Below are 11672 nucleotides of genomic sequence, written 5' to 3'. Positions count from 1 at the left end.
AGCAGCTGACACTCACTCCCAGCTGGCCGGACAAGACATCTTTGGGGCTATGACATCTCTGGGGGTGGCTGCAGGGTCTCCTCTGGGACAGGGGAGCTGAGGGTTTGGGGAACTTGGGGATGGGGTGGGAGTACCTGGTGGGAATCAATGTCTGGCGTCCTGGCCTTTCCTGGGCAACCTCCTCTTTCTCTTCATCCTAAACTTGGCCCCTGACCTTTTTTCTCCTTTTGCTCCCCCAGAGACCCTCATGGATACAAAATGGGTGACGTCTGAGTTGGCATGGACATCTCATCCAGAAAGTGGGGTAAGACTTCCCCACCATTTCTCCTGAGTGTTGGTTGCCAATTAACCCCTGCAGCAGGGCTCAAGAAGGGCTGCCTCTGCCCACTGCTTGTCAGTTCCCCCTCTTGCGGCATCCCCGTCCTCTTCATCTGTCACCTTCCTCCTTTGCCCGATGGTCCATTTCTGTGAGTGTTTTCATCTCTGACTCTTCAGCCTGCTTCTGTCCCCCCTCCCCCATACACACCACCTTTGGCTCCTTCTCCCTCTGCCCACCCCCCAGCCTGTCTTCAGCCTATTTCCATCCCTCTCCTGCCTGACGTCCCTTTGCATGTCTGTTCTGCCCATCTCCCTCCTTCCTGGGTGCTTGGGAACAAGGAAACCTTGGTTCCAGGTCTCTGACTTGCTGTGTGACCTTGAGCAAGACAGTTTGCCTTTCTGGGCCTCCATTTCTTGACTGTTACATTCCTGTAGTCCTGACGTCTCTAAAGTGTTCTAATTAGCCTCCCTAGATGTCCTTCACAACTGCACTAAGTTCTGGAACACTGGATTTGGGTGATATTATAGGCCCTTAGTCACCAGACCTGACTCTGTGACCTTGGGCAAGTCCCTGCCTTTGTGAGTCTTGACTTCCTCTCCTCTGGAGTGGGGACAACAGATGTATTGGATAGGCCAAGAAGTTTGTTTGGGTTTTTCCGTGAGATGTTACGGAAAAAGCTGAACGAACTTTCTGGCCAGCCCAATACCTTATTAAGGAGCTGTGAAGGTTAAATGTGATGGTAATAGTGATAACCAAAGTTTACTGAATGCTTGCTCTATCTGTACCAGGCATTGGTGCAAGCCCATTACATATATTAAACTGATTTAATTCCTCACAGCCTCATTTACTTGCAATCAGTCCCACTTTATAGACAATGAAATTGAGGCATAAAGATAATAAACATTATAGCTAATTCTCACATAGTACTTACCAAGTGCCCCATTCTAAGTGCTGTAGTCATTTAAAGTCATTTATTCCTTATACATCTTCTTCTTACCATGTTACAGATGGGGAAGTGGGGGCACAGGGAGGTTAAGTGACTTACCTGTAGTCACACCACAAGCAGAGAACTGGGATTTGAGCCCACGTAGTCTGTGTGCTCAACCCCTACACCATGGAAGCATCTCTGTGAAGTAAATATAGCAGATCTGGGCATGTGATAAGCACCCGGCAAATGCCGGTGCTTACTCTCTGTCTTTTTCACTTGCACAGTGGGAAGAGGTGAGCGGCTATGACGAGGCCATGAACCCCATCCGCACGTACCAGGTGTGTAACGTGCGCGAGTCAAGCCAGAACAACTGGCTTCGCACAGGGTTCATCTGGCGGCAGGACGTGCAGCGGGTCTACGTGGAGCTCAAGTTCACTGTGCGTGACTGCAACAGCATCCCCAACATCCCTGGCTCCTGCAAGGAGACCTTCAACCTCTTCTACTATGAGGCTGACAGCGACGTGGCCTCGGCCTCCTCCCCCTTCTGGATGGAGAACCCCTACGTGAAGGTGGACACCATCGCGCCCGATGAGAGCTTCTCGCGGCTCGATGCCGGCCGTGTCAACACCAAGGTGCGCAGCTTCGGTCCGCTCTCCAAGGCCGGCTTCTACTTGGCCTTCCAGGACCAGGGCGCCTGCATGTCGCTCATCTCCGTGCGAGCCTTCTACAAGAAGTGCGCATCCACCACCGCAGGCTTTGCGCTCTTCCCCGAGACCCTCACTGGGGCTGAGCCCACCTCACTGGTCATTGCCCCTGGCACCTGCATCGCCAATGCCGTGGAGGTGTCGGTACCCCTCAAGCTCTACTGCAACGGTGACGGGGAGTGGATGGTGCCTGTGGGTGCCTGCACCTGTGCCACCGGCCACGAGCCAGCCGCCAAGGAGTCCCAGTGCCGCCGTGAGTGGGGACTGGCCTGGGGAGGGTCTGGGCCACAGCCGCCCGCTGCCCCCTACCCACTGCTTCCTACCTGCCAGACAGGGGGGTCTGGCCTTAGGTCTGGGGCAGAGGGAGGAAAGGGAGGAGGGGTATCAGGTGCAGAAAACATGGTGCAAGGAGGGAGATGAGAGAAAATGAGGAGAGACACCAGAATACCAGGAGAAAAAAATGAAACTAAAGAGAGAGGAAGGAAGACATGGAGAATCCTTGACAAGGAGGCAGCTGAAGAACGTGCTCAGAGTCTCGGGAGGCCAGCAGAGATGCCCGTTTGTCCAGTGCCACGTTTACGTTTCACCCTGCAAGTATTAGGTGGGACCCAGAGCTGCAGGCACCTCGTGATTGGCCGTTTAACCTGAGGGGTCTCATCTGCCTCTTGAGAAGCAGTATTTATAGCACAGAGGTTAGGGGCCCAGTCTCTGAAGTCCTGAGTCCTGACTCTGCCACTTACCATCTGTGAGACCTTGGGCAAGTTATTTAACTCTTTGAGCCCCGGTTTCCTCATGTGCAAAATGGGGACATTAATGGTGATTCCTTCGTGGAGTTGTAGTGGGGCTTAACTGAATCAGTGCATGGCAGCCCTTGGAACAGTGCCTGGGACGTGGGGAAGCACAGCACCATGTAAGTGTTAGCTGTGACTCTTGGGAGCCCTGGGATGCATGGGGGACAAGGGTTGTTTGGTCCTGGTTTCATATACGAGGAGGTTAGGAGGCCTGTCTTGGGTGGCTTGCCGAGACTCATAAGATCTCACGGTGTGCTAGATTTTCCAGCTATAACACCCGTTCACGAGAGGTTCTCTCATCTGAGGCTTACCACAACTTTGTGAGGTAGATTCCAGCTGCGCCTCCTGATTAGCCAGTAAGAAGGCCCAGAGAGGTTCTGCACTCTAGGCCTCATAGCTGGGAATGTGGGAGCTGGGACTGCAGCCTCATCCAGTGCTGTACCATGCAGGCCAAGGTGCTGAGGGCCTTGTCTTCTGTCCCCTCTGCCCTGTTCTCCCACCTGGCACTTGCAACCTGAAGCTACTAGGGGTGGGAGCTGGCTGTTAGCACAACCCTCAGTGTAAGGGGGCTGGAGGCCCAACCTGGCTGTGAGGCCCAGTGTCGGGTGCTGTTGTGGGAAGGTGAACAGTGCCTTGCCCTGCTCCTCTCCACTTCTCTATGGGAACCTGCCCCCAGACTTCCTCCTCCTAAGTGGAGAAAGGGGTGGGGGTGATGAGCCTGACAACCTGAAGAGCGGCTAACACTTTGCAGGTCCCTAGCAGGAAATGCACTATGGTTCCCGTAGCAACCAGGCTGGCCTGGCCCCTGCCCCCTCTCCCAGTGGCTCAAAAGAGCTGGGATGGAATATCACCTTAGTCGAGGGAGATTAAACCCCAGAGAAGGGCACAGACCCAACACCCCGGACGACCTCTCCAAAGGCAGTTTGTATATGGGCAGGATGACCATATGCTTTAGTGTGTCCAGGGCAGTCCTGGTTTATGCCTGTCATGCTAACGTGATTATTACTAGTGCCCGCTTTCACTCTCAAAATAGTGCAGTTTGAATAATAAATTATATGGCCGTCGTAGATATGGGGACTCTCCAGAGCCAGGCCCAAATAGAGGCTCTGAAGGGGTGTTCAGGCACCGAGCTCTGGGCTCCCTTTGGGGATTGGGGTTCCCCTCGTGGATGCTTTGAGGCCTCTGAACTCCAGGTGACCCCAGCCTTCCTGCCTGCTTTCTTTCTCTCCTTTTCTCACCCCTCCTCAGCACCCACCCCTGCCCCAGGGCAGAAAGGAGCTGCTGCCCTGCTCTTGGCTGGGTGGGGAGAGAGGCTGGCTGTGAAACTCAGAGGCCCCACCTCCTGGCTGTTTTGGGGCGTTCTTCCGGATCTTCAGGAATAATTATCCTCGAGCTTCAGGGAGGGGTGGGGCACCCCAGCAGAGTAGAGGCTGCTGCCAGCCCACTAATGGTCTCTTCCCGTCCCCCTCCCTCCTCTTCCTCCTCCCTCTCATCCCTGCCTCGACAAGTCCAGGCTGTCCGGGTGATGGAGCTGACGTCTTCGTCCGTGAGGCCCCAGAGTTGGGGGTCGGGGTCGGGGCAGGGGCGGGGAGGAGTCCGCTGACATGGGGTTTCCACGGGGCAAAAGGGCCTTTTGTAGCTGCAGCTGGACTTAGGCAGTACCAGCACGGCCCCCGCAGTCTGGGAGGTGGGGGACCGCGACCTGTGCTTGGGAAGGGCCAGATTCCCACAGAGGTGTGGCGGGTTGGTGTCTGCAGGGATAGAGGTGAGACGTCCATCCTCTTCTCCCCCCCAGCCTGTCCGCCTGGGAGCTACAAGGCAAAGCAGGGAGAGGGGCCCTGCCTGCCCTGCCCGCCCAACAGCCGCACCACCTCGCCAGCCTCCAGCATCTGCACCTGCCACAGTAACTTCTACCGCGCAGACTCTGACTCCGCAGACAGTGCCTGTACCAGTGAGTGAGCGCGTCCTCATACTCTCCCACTCCAGGCCTTCCCTCTGCGGGCCAGCCCGGGGGTGCCCAAACAGTCTCTGTGAATAGCTCCACTTTCCAGATAGGATAACTGACGCTCAGGGGGCTTAGATGTTGTGTTCAACATGGCACAGGTAGGAAGTGACTGGCCCTGAGCCAGAATCCAGGTGAGCTGAAAGGCTTAGCCCTTGCACCAACATTTAATAAGCATTTGTTAGCTCCTCGCTGGGTATCAGAAACTGGCTAGGACCCTCTAGTCCATTACTCTTTCCTCTGTCTAGAACTGCTATTCTTTTGGCCCAACTCTAACCAGAGAGGGGACCTCACAACCCTGGGGCAGCCTGGTGTCCTGCTTCTTCCCTGCTTCAGCCTTTAGTGCCAGGAATTGCCAGGCGCCAGGGATGTGGAGGAAAAGATACAGTCACTGTTCTAGGAGCTTGCAACCTGGTGGGAGAAACAGATGTGGAAACAGATAATGACCATATAATGTGCTAAGTGCTGGGCTGGAGGGATGCCCAGGAATTGTTACAGGAATGCAGAGGACGGGAAGAGAATGAATCAAGGAAGGTTTCCAAGAGGAGGTGACCTCTCAAGTTGAGCCTTAAAGGCCAAATAAATAGGTGTGTGCCCAGTGAAGAAGTGTAGGAAAGGTATTCCGCTTATTAAAGCAGAGGCAAAGGCAAGGAGGTAGGAAGCAGCTTGGAGTGTGCAGGAACTCTGGACAGACGGTGGTCCTAGGGCCCTAGCTCACTGTCCTCTTCTTCCACCATTCCCACAGCGGTGCCGTCTCCGCCCCGGGGTGTGATCTCCAATGTGAATGAGACCTCGCTGATCCTCGAGTGGAGTGAGCCCCGGGACCTGGGTGGCCGGGACGACCTCCTATACAATGTCATCTGCAAGAAGTGCCATGGGGGCCTTGGGGCCGGGGGCACCATGACCTGCTCACGCTGTGATGACAACGTGGAGTTTGTGCCTCGGCAGTTGGGCCTCACAGAACGCCGGGTCCACATCAGCCATCTGTTGGCCCACACGCGTTACACCTTTGAGGTGCAGGCCGTCAACGGTGTCTCGGGCAAGAGCCCTTTGCCCCCCCGCTACGCGGCTGTGAATATCACCACCAACCAGGCTGGTGAGGAGGGCACACAGGAGGGTAGGGCCTGGGTCATCTCCCCACATAGAGCTGGGGTTGCCTGCGGCACAGATCATCGGGGGTCCCAGGGGAACTGGGTGCTTGGGAAGGGTGCCAGGGCCCGTGATGAGCCCCCCGCTCTTCCCCTAGCCCCGTCTGAAGTGCCAACACTACACCTGCACAGCAGCTCCGGAAGCAGCCTGACCTTGTCCTGGGCGCCCCCAGAGCGGCCCAACGGAGTCATCCTGGACTACGAGATGAAGTACTTTGAGAAGGTCAGAGCCTCCAGGGGCAGGAGGAAGCCTTGGGACAAGAAGATTTCCCCAGATAGTGCCAGGGGCCCTTGAGAGCAAAGCCTTGGGTACTGAGTGGGGGGTGGGCAGGGGCCGATGGGCGTCAGGGCCCACTGAGACACAGCCTTCCTCCTGGTATTGCAGAGTGAGGGCATCGCCTCCACAGTGACCAGCCAGAAGAACTCCGTGCAGCTGGACGGGCTGCGGCCTGACGCCCGCTACGTGGTCCAGGTCCGCGCCCGCACCGTAGCTGGCTATGGGCAGTACAGCCACCCGGCTGAGTTTGATACCACAAGTGAGAGAGGTACACACCGCCACACACCTGTCCCTGCCCCTGTCCGCACTTTCCACCCCACCACTCACCTGTCCCTCCCTGTCTCTAGGCTCTGGTGCCCAGCAGCTCCAGGAGCAGCTCCCCCTCATTGTGGGCTCTGCCACAGCTGGGCTTGTCTTCGTGGTAGCTGTTGTGGTCATTGCTGTCGTCTGCCTCAGGTACTCCCAGGCCCAGGGGCTGACTTGAGCCTCCCTTTAGTGCCCTAGAACCCTCTCGCCACATAGGTGAACCATCACCCACGTCAGACCTAGAACCACAGCCTTCCTAGGCCCAGGCTATCCTTGTCGGAAAGCCTCTCTCCAGTCCATGCCTATGTCCTCGTCTTGTCCCCTCCCTGTCCCCTGAATCTACTGGCAGATTCCCTCAGGGACCAAGTCCACTGAGCCTCTTGCCCGGAGACCCAGTGGCAGCTGTAGCCACTGACCATAGCACCAGGCACTGGGTGGTCCCCTATGCTCTCTGCCCCTCCTGTGAGCCCAAGGGTCCCCTGAAGGGAAGGAGCTGCGGACTTGTCTCATGCCTACCCTCCACCCTGCCCCTCCAGGAAGCAGCGGCACAGCTCTGATTCAGAGTACACGGAGAAGCTGCAGCAATACAGTGAGTTTCCTTCCTCATCCCAACCTCCCAAAGCTCCCTTCATCCCTGCAGGGCTTGGAGACACCCCTTTCCCTGTCTGGGACTTTATTCCTTTAACTCCTGCCCTGGCTGCCCCCTCCTGCTTCCAATTAAGTGCCACTTCCTGAGCCCCTACCTCACGCCTGCTAGCCCCAGAGATGAGTGAGATGTGACCCCTGTCCTCAGGGGTAGTCAGTCTTGTAAGAAAGACGACATAGGTATACACAGGAAACAATGAGAGAACAATTAAGTGTTAAGCCGGGTGTTCCTGGGACAGAGGGCAGTGAGAGTTCAGAAAAGAGGAAGGCTTCCTGGAGGACGTAGCCTTGGGCTGAGCTGAGCCAGGTGGGATAAGCAGGGTTTAGAGAGGTGGGGGAGAGCATTCCTGGCTAGAGGAGCCTCTGGAAGGTAGTGGGTGGGGTGGGGAGAGTGCCCGACAGGGGGGCCAGTGAGAAGGCTGGTTTGACAGCTGCTGGGAAGCCAGGCTGGGTAGTTGCGGCCAGTCCTTGGAGGGTCCTGAAAGGCAGGCAGAGGAGTTGGGACTTGACTGCACCACCGGTAATCTGAAAGGCTCTCAAGCTGGGGAGCAATACAATGAAAGTATTGTTGCAGGAAGACAGGTATGTGGGCTAGATTGGTGAGCAAAGTCTAGAGGCAGAGAGCCCAGCTGGGAGGCTATTGCAGTAGTCTGAGTGTTGATGGCCTAGACAAGGTCGGGGGCAGTGGGAATGAGGAGAGGGACGGATCTGAAATAGGTTTTGACACGATGAGAGATGAGGGAGAAAGAAGAATCCTAGGTGTCTAGCCGTCATGGTTACTAGTTCTCACCAAGAGGACAGTGGCGGGGTGGGGAGGGGCAAGTTCTGGCTTCAACAGAGGAATACGGAGCAGGTTTAGCAGAGAGGCTGGGAATGTGTTCCTGTCTGGGGGAAGAGCCTGGGGCAGTATCCCGGGTCGCAGAGTTCCCTCACTGTCCTCAGCTCAAGGATCTCACCCCCTCTCACACCCACCTTTTCTTCCTTAGTTGCTCCTGGAATGAAGGTTTATATCGACCCTTTTACCTACGAAGACCCTAATGAGGCTGTGCGGGAGTTTGCCAAGGAGATCGATGTGTCCTGTGTCAAGATCGAGGAGGTTATTGGAGCTGGTGAGTCCCCTGGGGCACGGTGGGGAGGAGAGGCTGGTGGTGACCCCGAGGGAGGGCAGAGGTGGTTGGGTACAGAAATAGCTTACTATCTGTGCCCTGTGCCCTGCAGGGGAGTTCGGGGAAGTGTGCCGGGGTCGGCTAAAACAGCCTGGCCGCCGGGAAGTGTTTGTGGCCATCAAGACGCTCAAGGTGGGCTACACAGAGAGGCAGCGGCGGGACTTCCTCAGCGAGGCCTCCATCATGGGTCAGTTTGACCATCCCAACATAATCCGGTTGGAGGGCGTGGTCACCAAAAGTCGGCCGGTCATGATCCTTACTGAGTTCATGGAGAACTGTGCCCTGGACTCCTTCCTCCGGGTAAGAGCCAGCCCCTGGCCCCCCCCCCTCTTCCTCCCCCCACCCCCCAGAGAGCTAGGTTGGGCAAACCACCCCCTCCCACAAGTCAGGCAGACACTATTCAAGTCCAAACATTTACTGAGGTGGCATGGTGCAGGGAAAGAGCTGGGCCTTCAGAGCCAGAAAGACCAGAGTTCTCATCCGGACTCTGCCCACCCCCTACTGCCTGTGTGACCTCAGGCTTTACTTAACCTCTCTGAGTCTCAGCTGCCTTGGTTGTAAAATGAGAATGGTAAGTTATTTGGGTCCTCACAGGGGTTAATTGGGTTGATATATACAGATGCCGGCCACACAGGAGGGCAGCTTCCTTACTCTCAGTGCACGGTGGACATGGTCAGAGGGGTAGACGAGGCATGGTCTTGGAGGACTTGGAGAGGGTGGGCAGGCGGGCAGGCAGGAGGGTCTCGGGTGGGCCTGGGGCCAGGCAGGAGGCAATGGGCACCCCCTTGAGCCTGCTCGTTGCCTCCAGCTCAACGACGGACAGTTCACGGTCATCCAGCTGGTGGGCATGTTGCGGGGCATTGCTGCCGGCATGAAGTACCTGTCTGAGATGAACTACGTGCACCGAGACCTGGCTGCCCGCAACATCCTTGTCAATAGCAACCTGGTCTGCAAAGTCTCAGACTTTGGCCTCTCCCGCTTCCTGGAGGATGATCCCTCTGATCCTACCTACACCAGCTCCCTGGTACAGGAAGCCGCCGGGAGGGAGACTGGGGGCGGGGCCAACCAGGCAGGGGCTCGGGGCTGGGGATCAGCCCGGAGACATAGGGTGAAGGGCGTGTGCCCCCCCCACCAGGGCGGGAAGATCCCCATTCGCTGGACCGCCCCAGAGGCTATAGCCTATCGGAAGTTCACCTCTGCTAGTGACGTCTGGAGCTATGGAATCGTCATGTGGGAGGTCATGAGCTATGGCGAGCGACCCTACTGGGACATGAGCAACCAGGATGTGAGTGGGGCCAGCCAGAGCGCTCGGGTGGGTGGGAACTGGCTGGGGAGCAGAGTGGTGGCTTACTCCAGGGTTCCCTGCTCTTGGCTCAGGTCATCAATGCCGTGGAGCAGGATTACCGGCTGCCCCCACCCATGGACTGCCCCACAGCACTGCACCAGCTCATGCTGGACTGCTGGGTGCGGGACCGGAACCTCAGGCCCAAATTCTCCCAGATCGTCAACACCCTGGACAAGCTCATCCGCAACGCCGCCAGCCTTAAGGTCATCGCCAGTGCCCAGTCTGGGTCAGTTCCTCTGCCTCTGCCCCTGCCCTGCTCCCGAGCCAGCAGCACCACCCCTGCTTCCCCTGACATCAGGACTCATCAAGTCCCTCTCTTCTCCCCACAGCATGTCACAGCCCCTCCTGGACCGCACGGTCCCAGACTACACGACCTTCACGACAGTTGGTGACTGGCTAGATGCCATCAAGATGGGGCGGTACAAGGAGAGCTTTGTCAGTGCGGGGTTTGCATCCTTTGACCTGGTGGCCCAGATGACCGCAGAGTGAGTGTGCCTCCCATTTGGAGGGGCAGGGCTGGGGGCCCTGAGCTGGGCCCAGAGTGGTGGGCAGTCGGGGAGTGACTGACTGTGCCCTTGGCCCGTCTGCAGAGACCTGCTCCGGATCGGGGTCACCTTGGCGGGCCACCAGAAGAAGATCCTCAGCAGTATCCAGGACATGCGGCTGCAGATGAACCAGACGCTGCCTGTGCAGGTCTGACACCCAGCTCCCACTGGATGGGTGCCCTCCAAGGACTGTGCAGGGACTCTGACCAGCTGGCTGGACTTCGGGACTTTGGGATGTCTGGCCTTCGGCTGTGGCCCAGAAGATGGAAGTCTGGGGAAGGCCCAAGCTAGGACTTCTCCTCCAGGCCTGTGCTCCCTCCCCAGGAAGTTTGCCCCAAACCTCTTCATATTGAAGATGGATTAGGAGAGGGGGTTGATGACCCCTCCCAAGCCCCTCGGGGCCCCGGCCTTCCTGTTCTCCAGTGGGGGATCCCCACCACCTCAGACTTGGCTGTTCTTCAGTGCTGGAGGTCCTGGCGTGGTCAGGTGGGGAATAAACCTGGGTTCCGTAGGGCCCAGCCCTGGCAGGGGTCTGGACCCCCAGGTGGGCAGAGAGCAGTCCCTCCCTCAGGAACTGGAGGAGGGAACTCCGGGAATGGGGAAATGTGACACCCCCATCCCGAAGCCAGCTGGCCCCTCCAGTTTGCACAGGGACTTGTTCTGGGGGCTGAGGGCCCTGCCCCACCCCCGCCCTTGGTGCTGTCATAAAAGGGCAGGCAGGGGCAGGCTGAGGAGCAACCCCTTGCCCCCCAGAGACTGACTCTCAGAGCCAGAGGTCGGATGTGAGTGAGTATGTGTGTGTGTGTGTGTGTGTGTGTGTGTGTGTGTGTACGCACTGGCCTGCACAGAGAGTATGGGTGAGAGCTTGGCGCTCTGCCCTGCCGTGGGGCCAGCTGGGCCGTCAGCGAAATAAAGGCAATAAGATGATTCTTTTGCCCCTTCTCATTCGACCTCCCAAGGCAGGGTTCCCTGATGCCCTCGAGTTCACAGTCCCTCAGCACCAGCCCTTCAGAATTCCCAGGAGTCATTGGGAGGCCAGATGCAAGCCTCTCCAAGTACAACTTCCCTTTTATGCTTCAGCCTTGCTGCATCTAACTTCTTGGAAGTGGGGCAGTAACAGTAGAGAGGAAACTACCTCAGAGCTCCTTCTTTCTAAGGCCCAGGCCTTCCCAGGGGCTGTCGGAGTCTGGAAGGTGTTTTACGGATGGTGTTTCACACCCATTGTCTCTGAGGGGGCTGGGGGTAGAGGGAGTTGGTCAGCTCCCAGGGTCACATGGCCCTGGGCAAAGGGGATGAGAACCCACTGGTGTTCGGATGCAGAGGCCAGCTCCTTTCAGCAAGTGTCAGTGGAGAAGTGTGGCTCCTCTTTACTGAACGATTACTATGCTCCTGGCACTGGGCTAAACCGCTCCATTTATACGCGGATCTTATTTAATCTCACAACAACCCAGCCAGGGAAGGAAGTATTTTTATCTCTTTTTTACAGAGGAGGAAAG

General features: G+C 57.2%; 1 protein-coding gene across 1 annotated transcript; it reads left to right on the top strand.

The window, feature by feature from the left end:
- Window positions 1–243: 243 nt before the first annotated feature.
- Window positions 244–11103, top strand: EPHB3 (EPH receptor B3). The gene is made up of 15 exons (XM_029215410.1): window positions 244–304; window positions 1532–2204; window positions 4538–4693; window positions 5490–5840; window positions 5991–6115; window positions 6278–6437; window positions 6517–6625; window positions 7012–7064; window positions 8107–8229; window positions 8339–8586; window positions 9095–9310; window positions 9422–9571; window positions 9664–9857; window positions 9961–10116; window positions 10222–11103. Exons 1-15 carry the CDS (start codon window positions 248–250, stop codon window positions 10328–10330), a joined length of 2880 nt encoding a protein of 959 aa, XP_029071243.1. The 5' UTR covers window positions 244–247; the 3' UTR covers window positions 10331–11103.
- Window positions 11104–11672: the final 569 nt, after the last annotated feature.

Source organism: Monodon monoceros, unplaced genomic scaffold, assembly GCF_005190385.1.
Source record: "Monodon monoceros isolate NGI ecotype Baffin Bay Population unplaced genomic scaffold, NGI_Narwhal_1 Super_Scaffold_11, whole genome shotgun sequence".
Taxonomy (NCBI): Eukaryota; Metazoa; Chordata; class Mammalia; order Artiodactyla; family Monodontidae; genus Monodon; species Monodon monoceros.
The sequence above is the reverse complement of the archived record's forward strand: the minus strand, read 5'-3'. Positions and strand labels throughout refer to the sequence as shown.

Excerpts from the sequence above, each read along its gene's own strand:
- EPHB3 (XM_029215410.1), top strand. The coding sequence starts at position 248 with ATGGATACAAAATGGGTGACGTCTGAGTTGGCATGGACATCTCATCCA. Across the intron at positions 7,065-8,106 it reads GGAGAAGCTGCAGCAATACA|TTGCTCCTGGAATGAAGGTT; the intron begins GTGAGTTTCCTT and ends TTTCTTCCTTAG. Across the intron at positions 9,858-9,960 it reads ATCGCCAGTGCCCAGTCTGG|CATGTCACAGCCCCTCCTGG; the intron begins GTCAGTTCCTCT and ends TTCTCCCCACAG.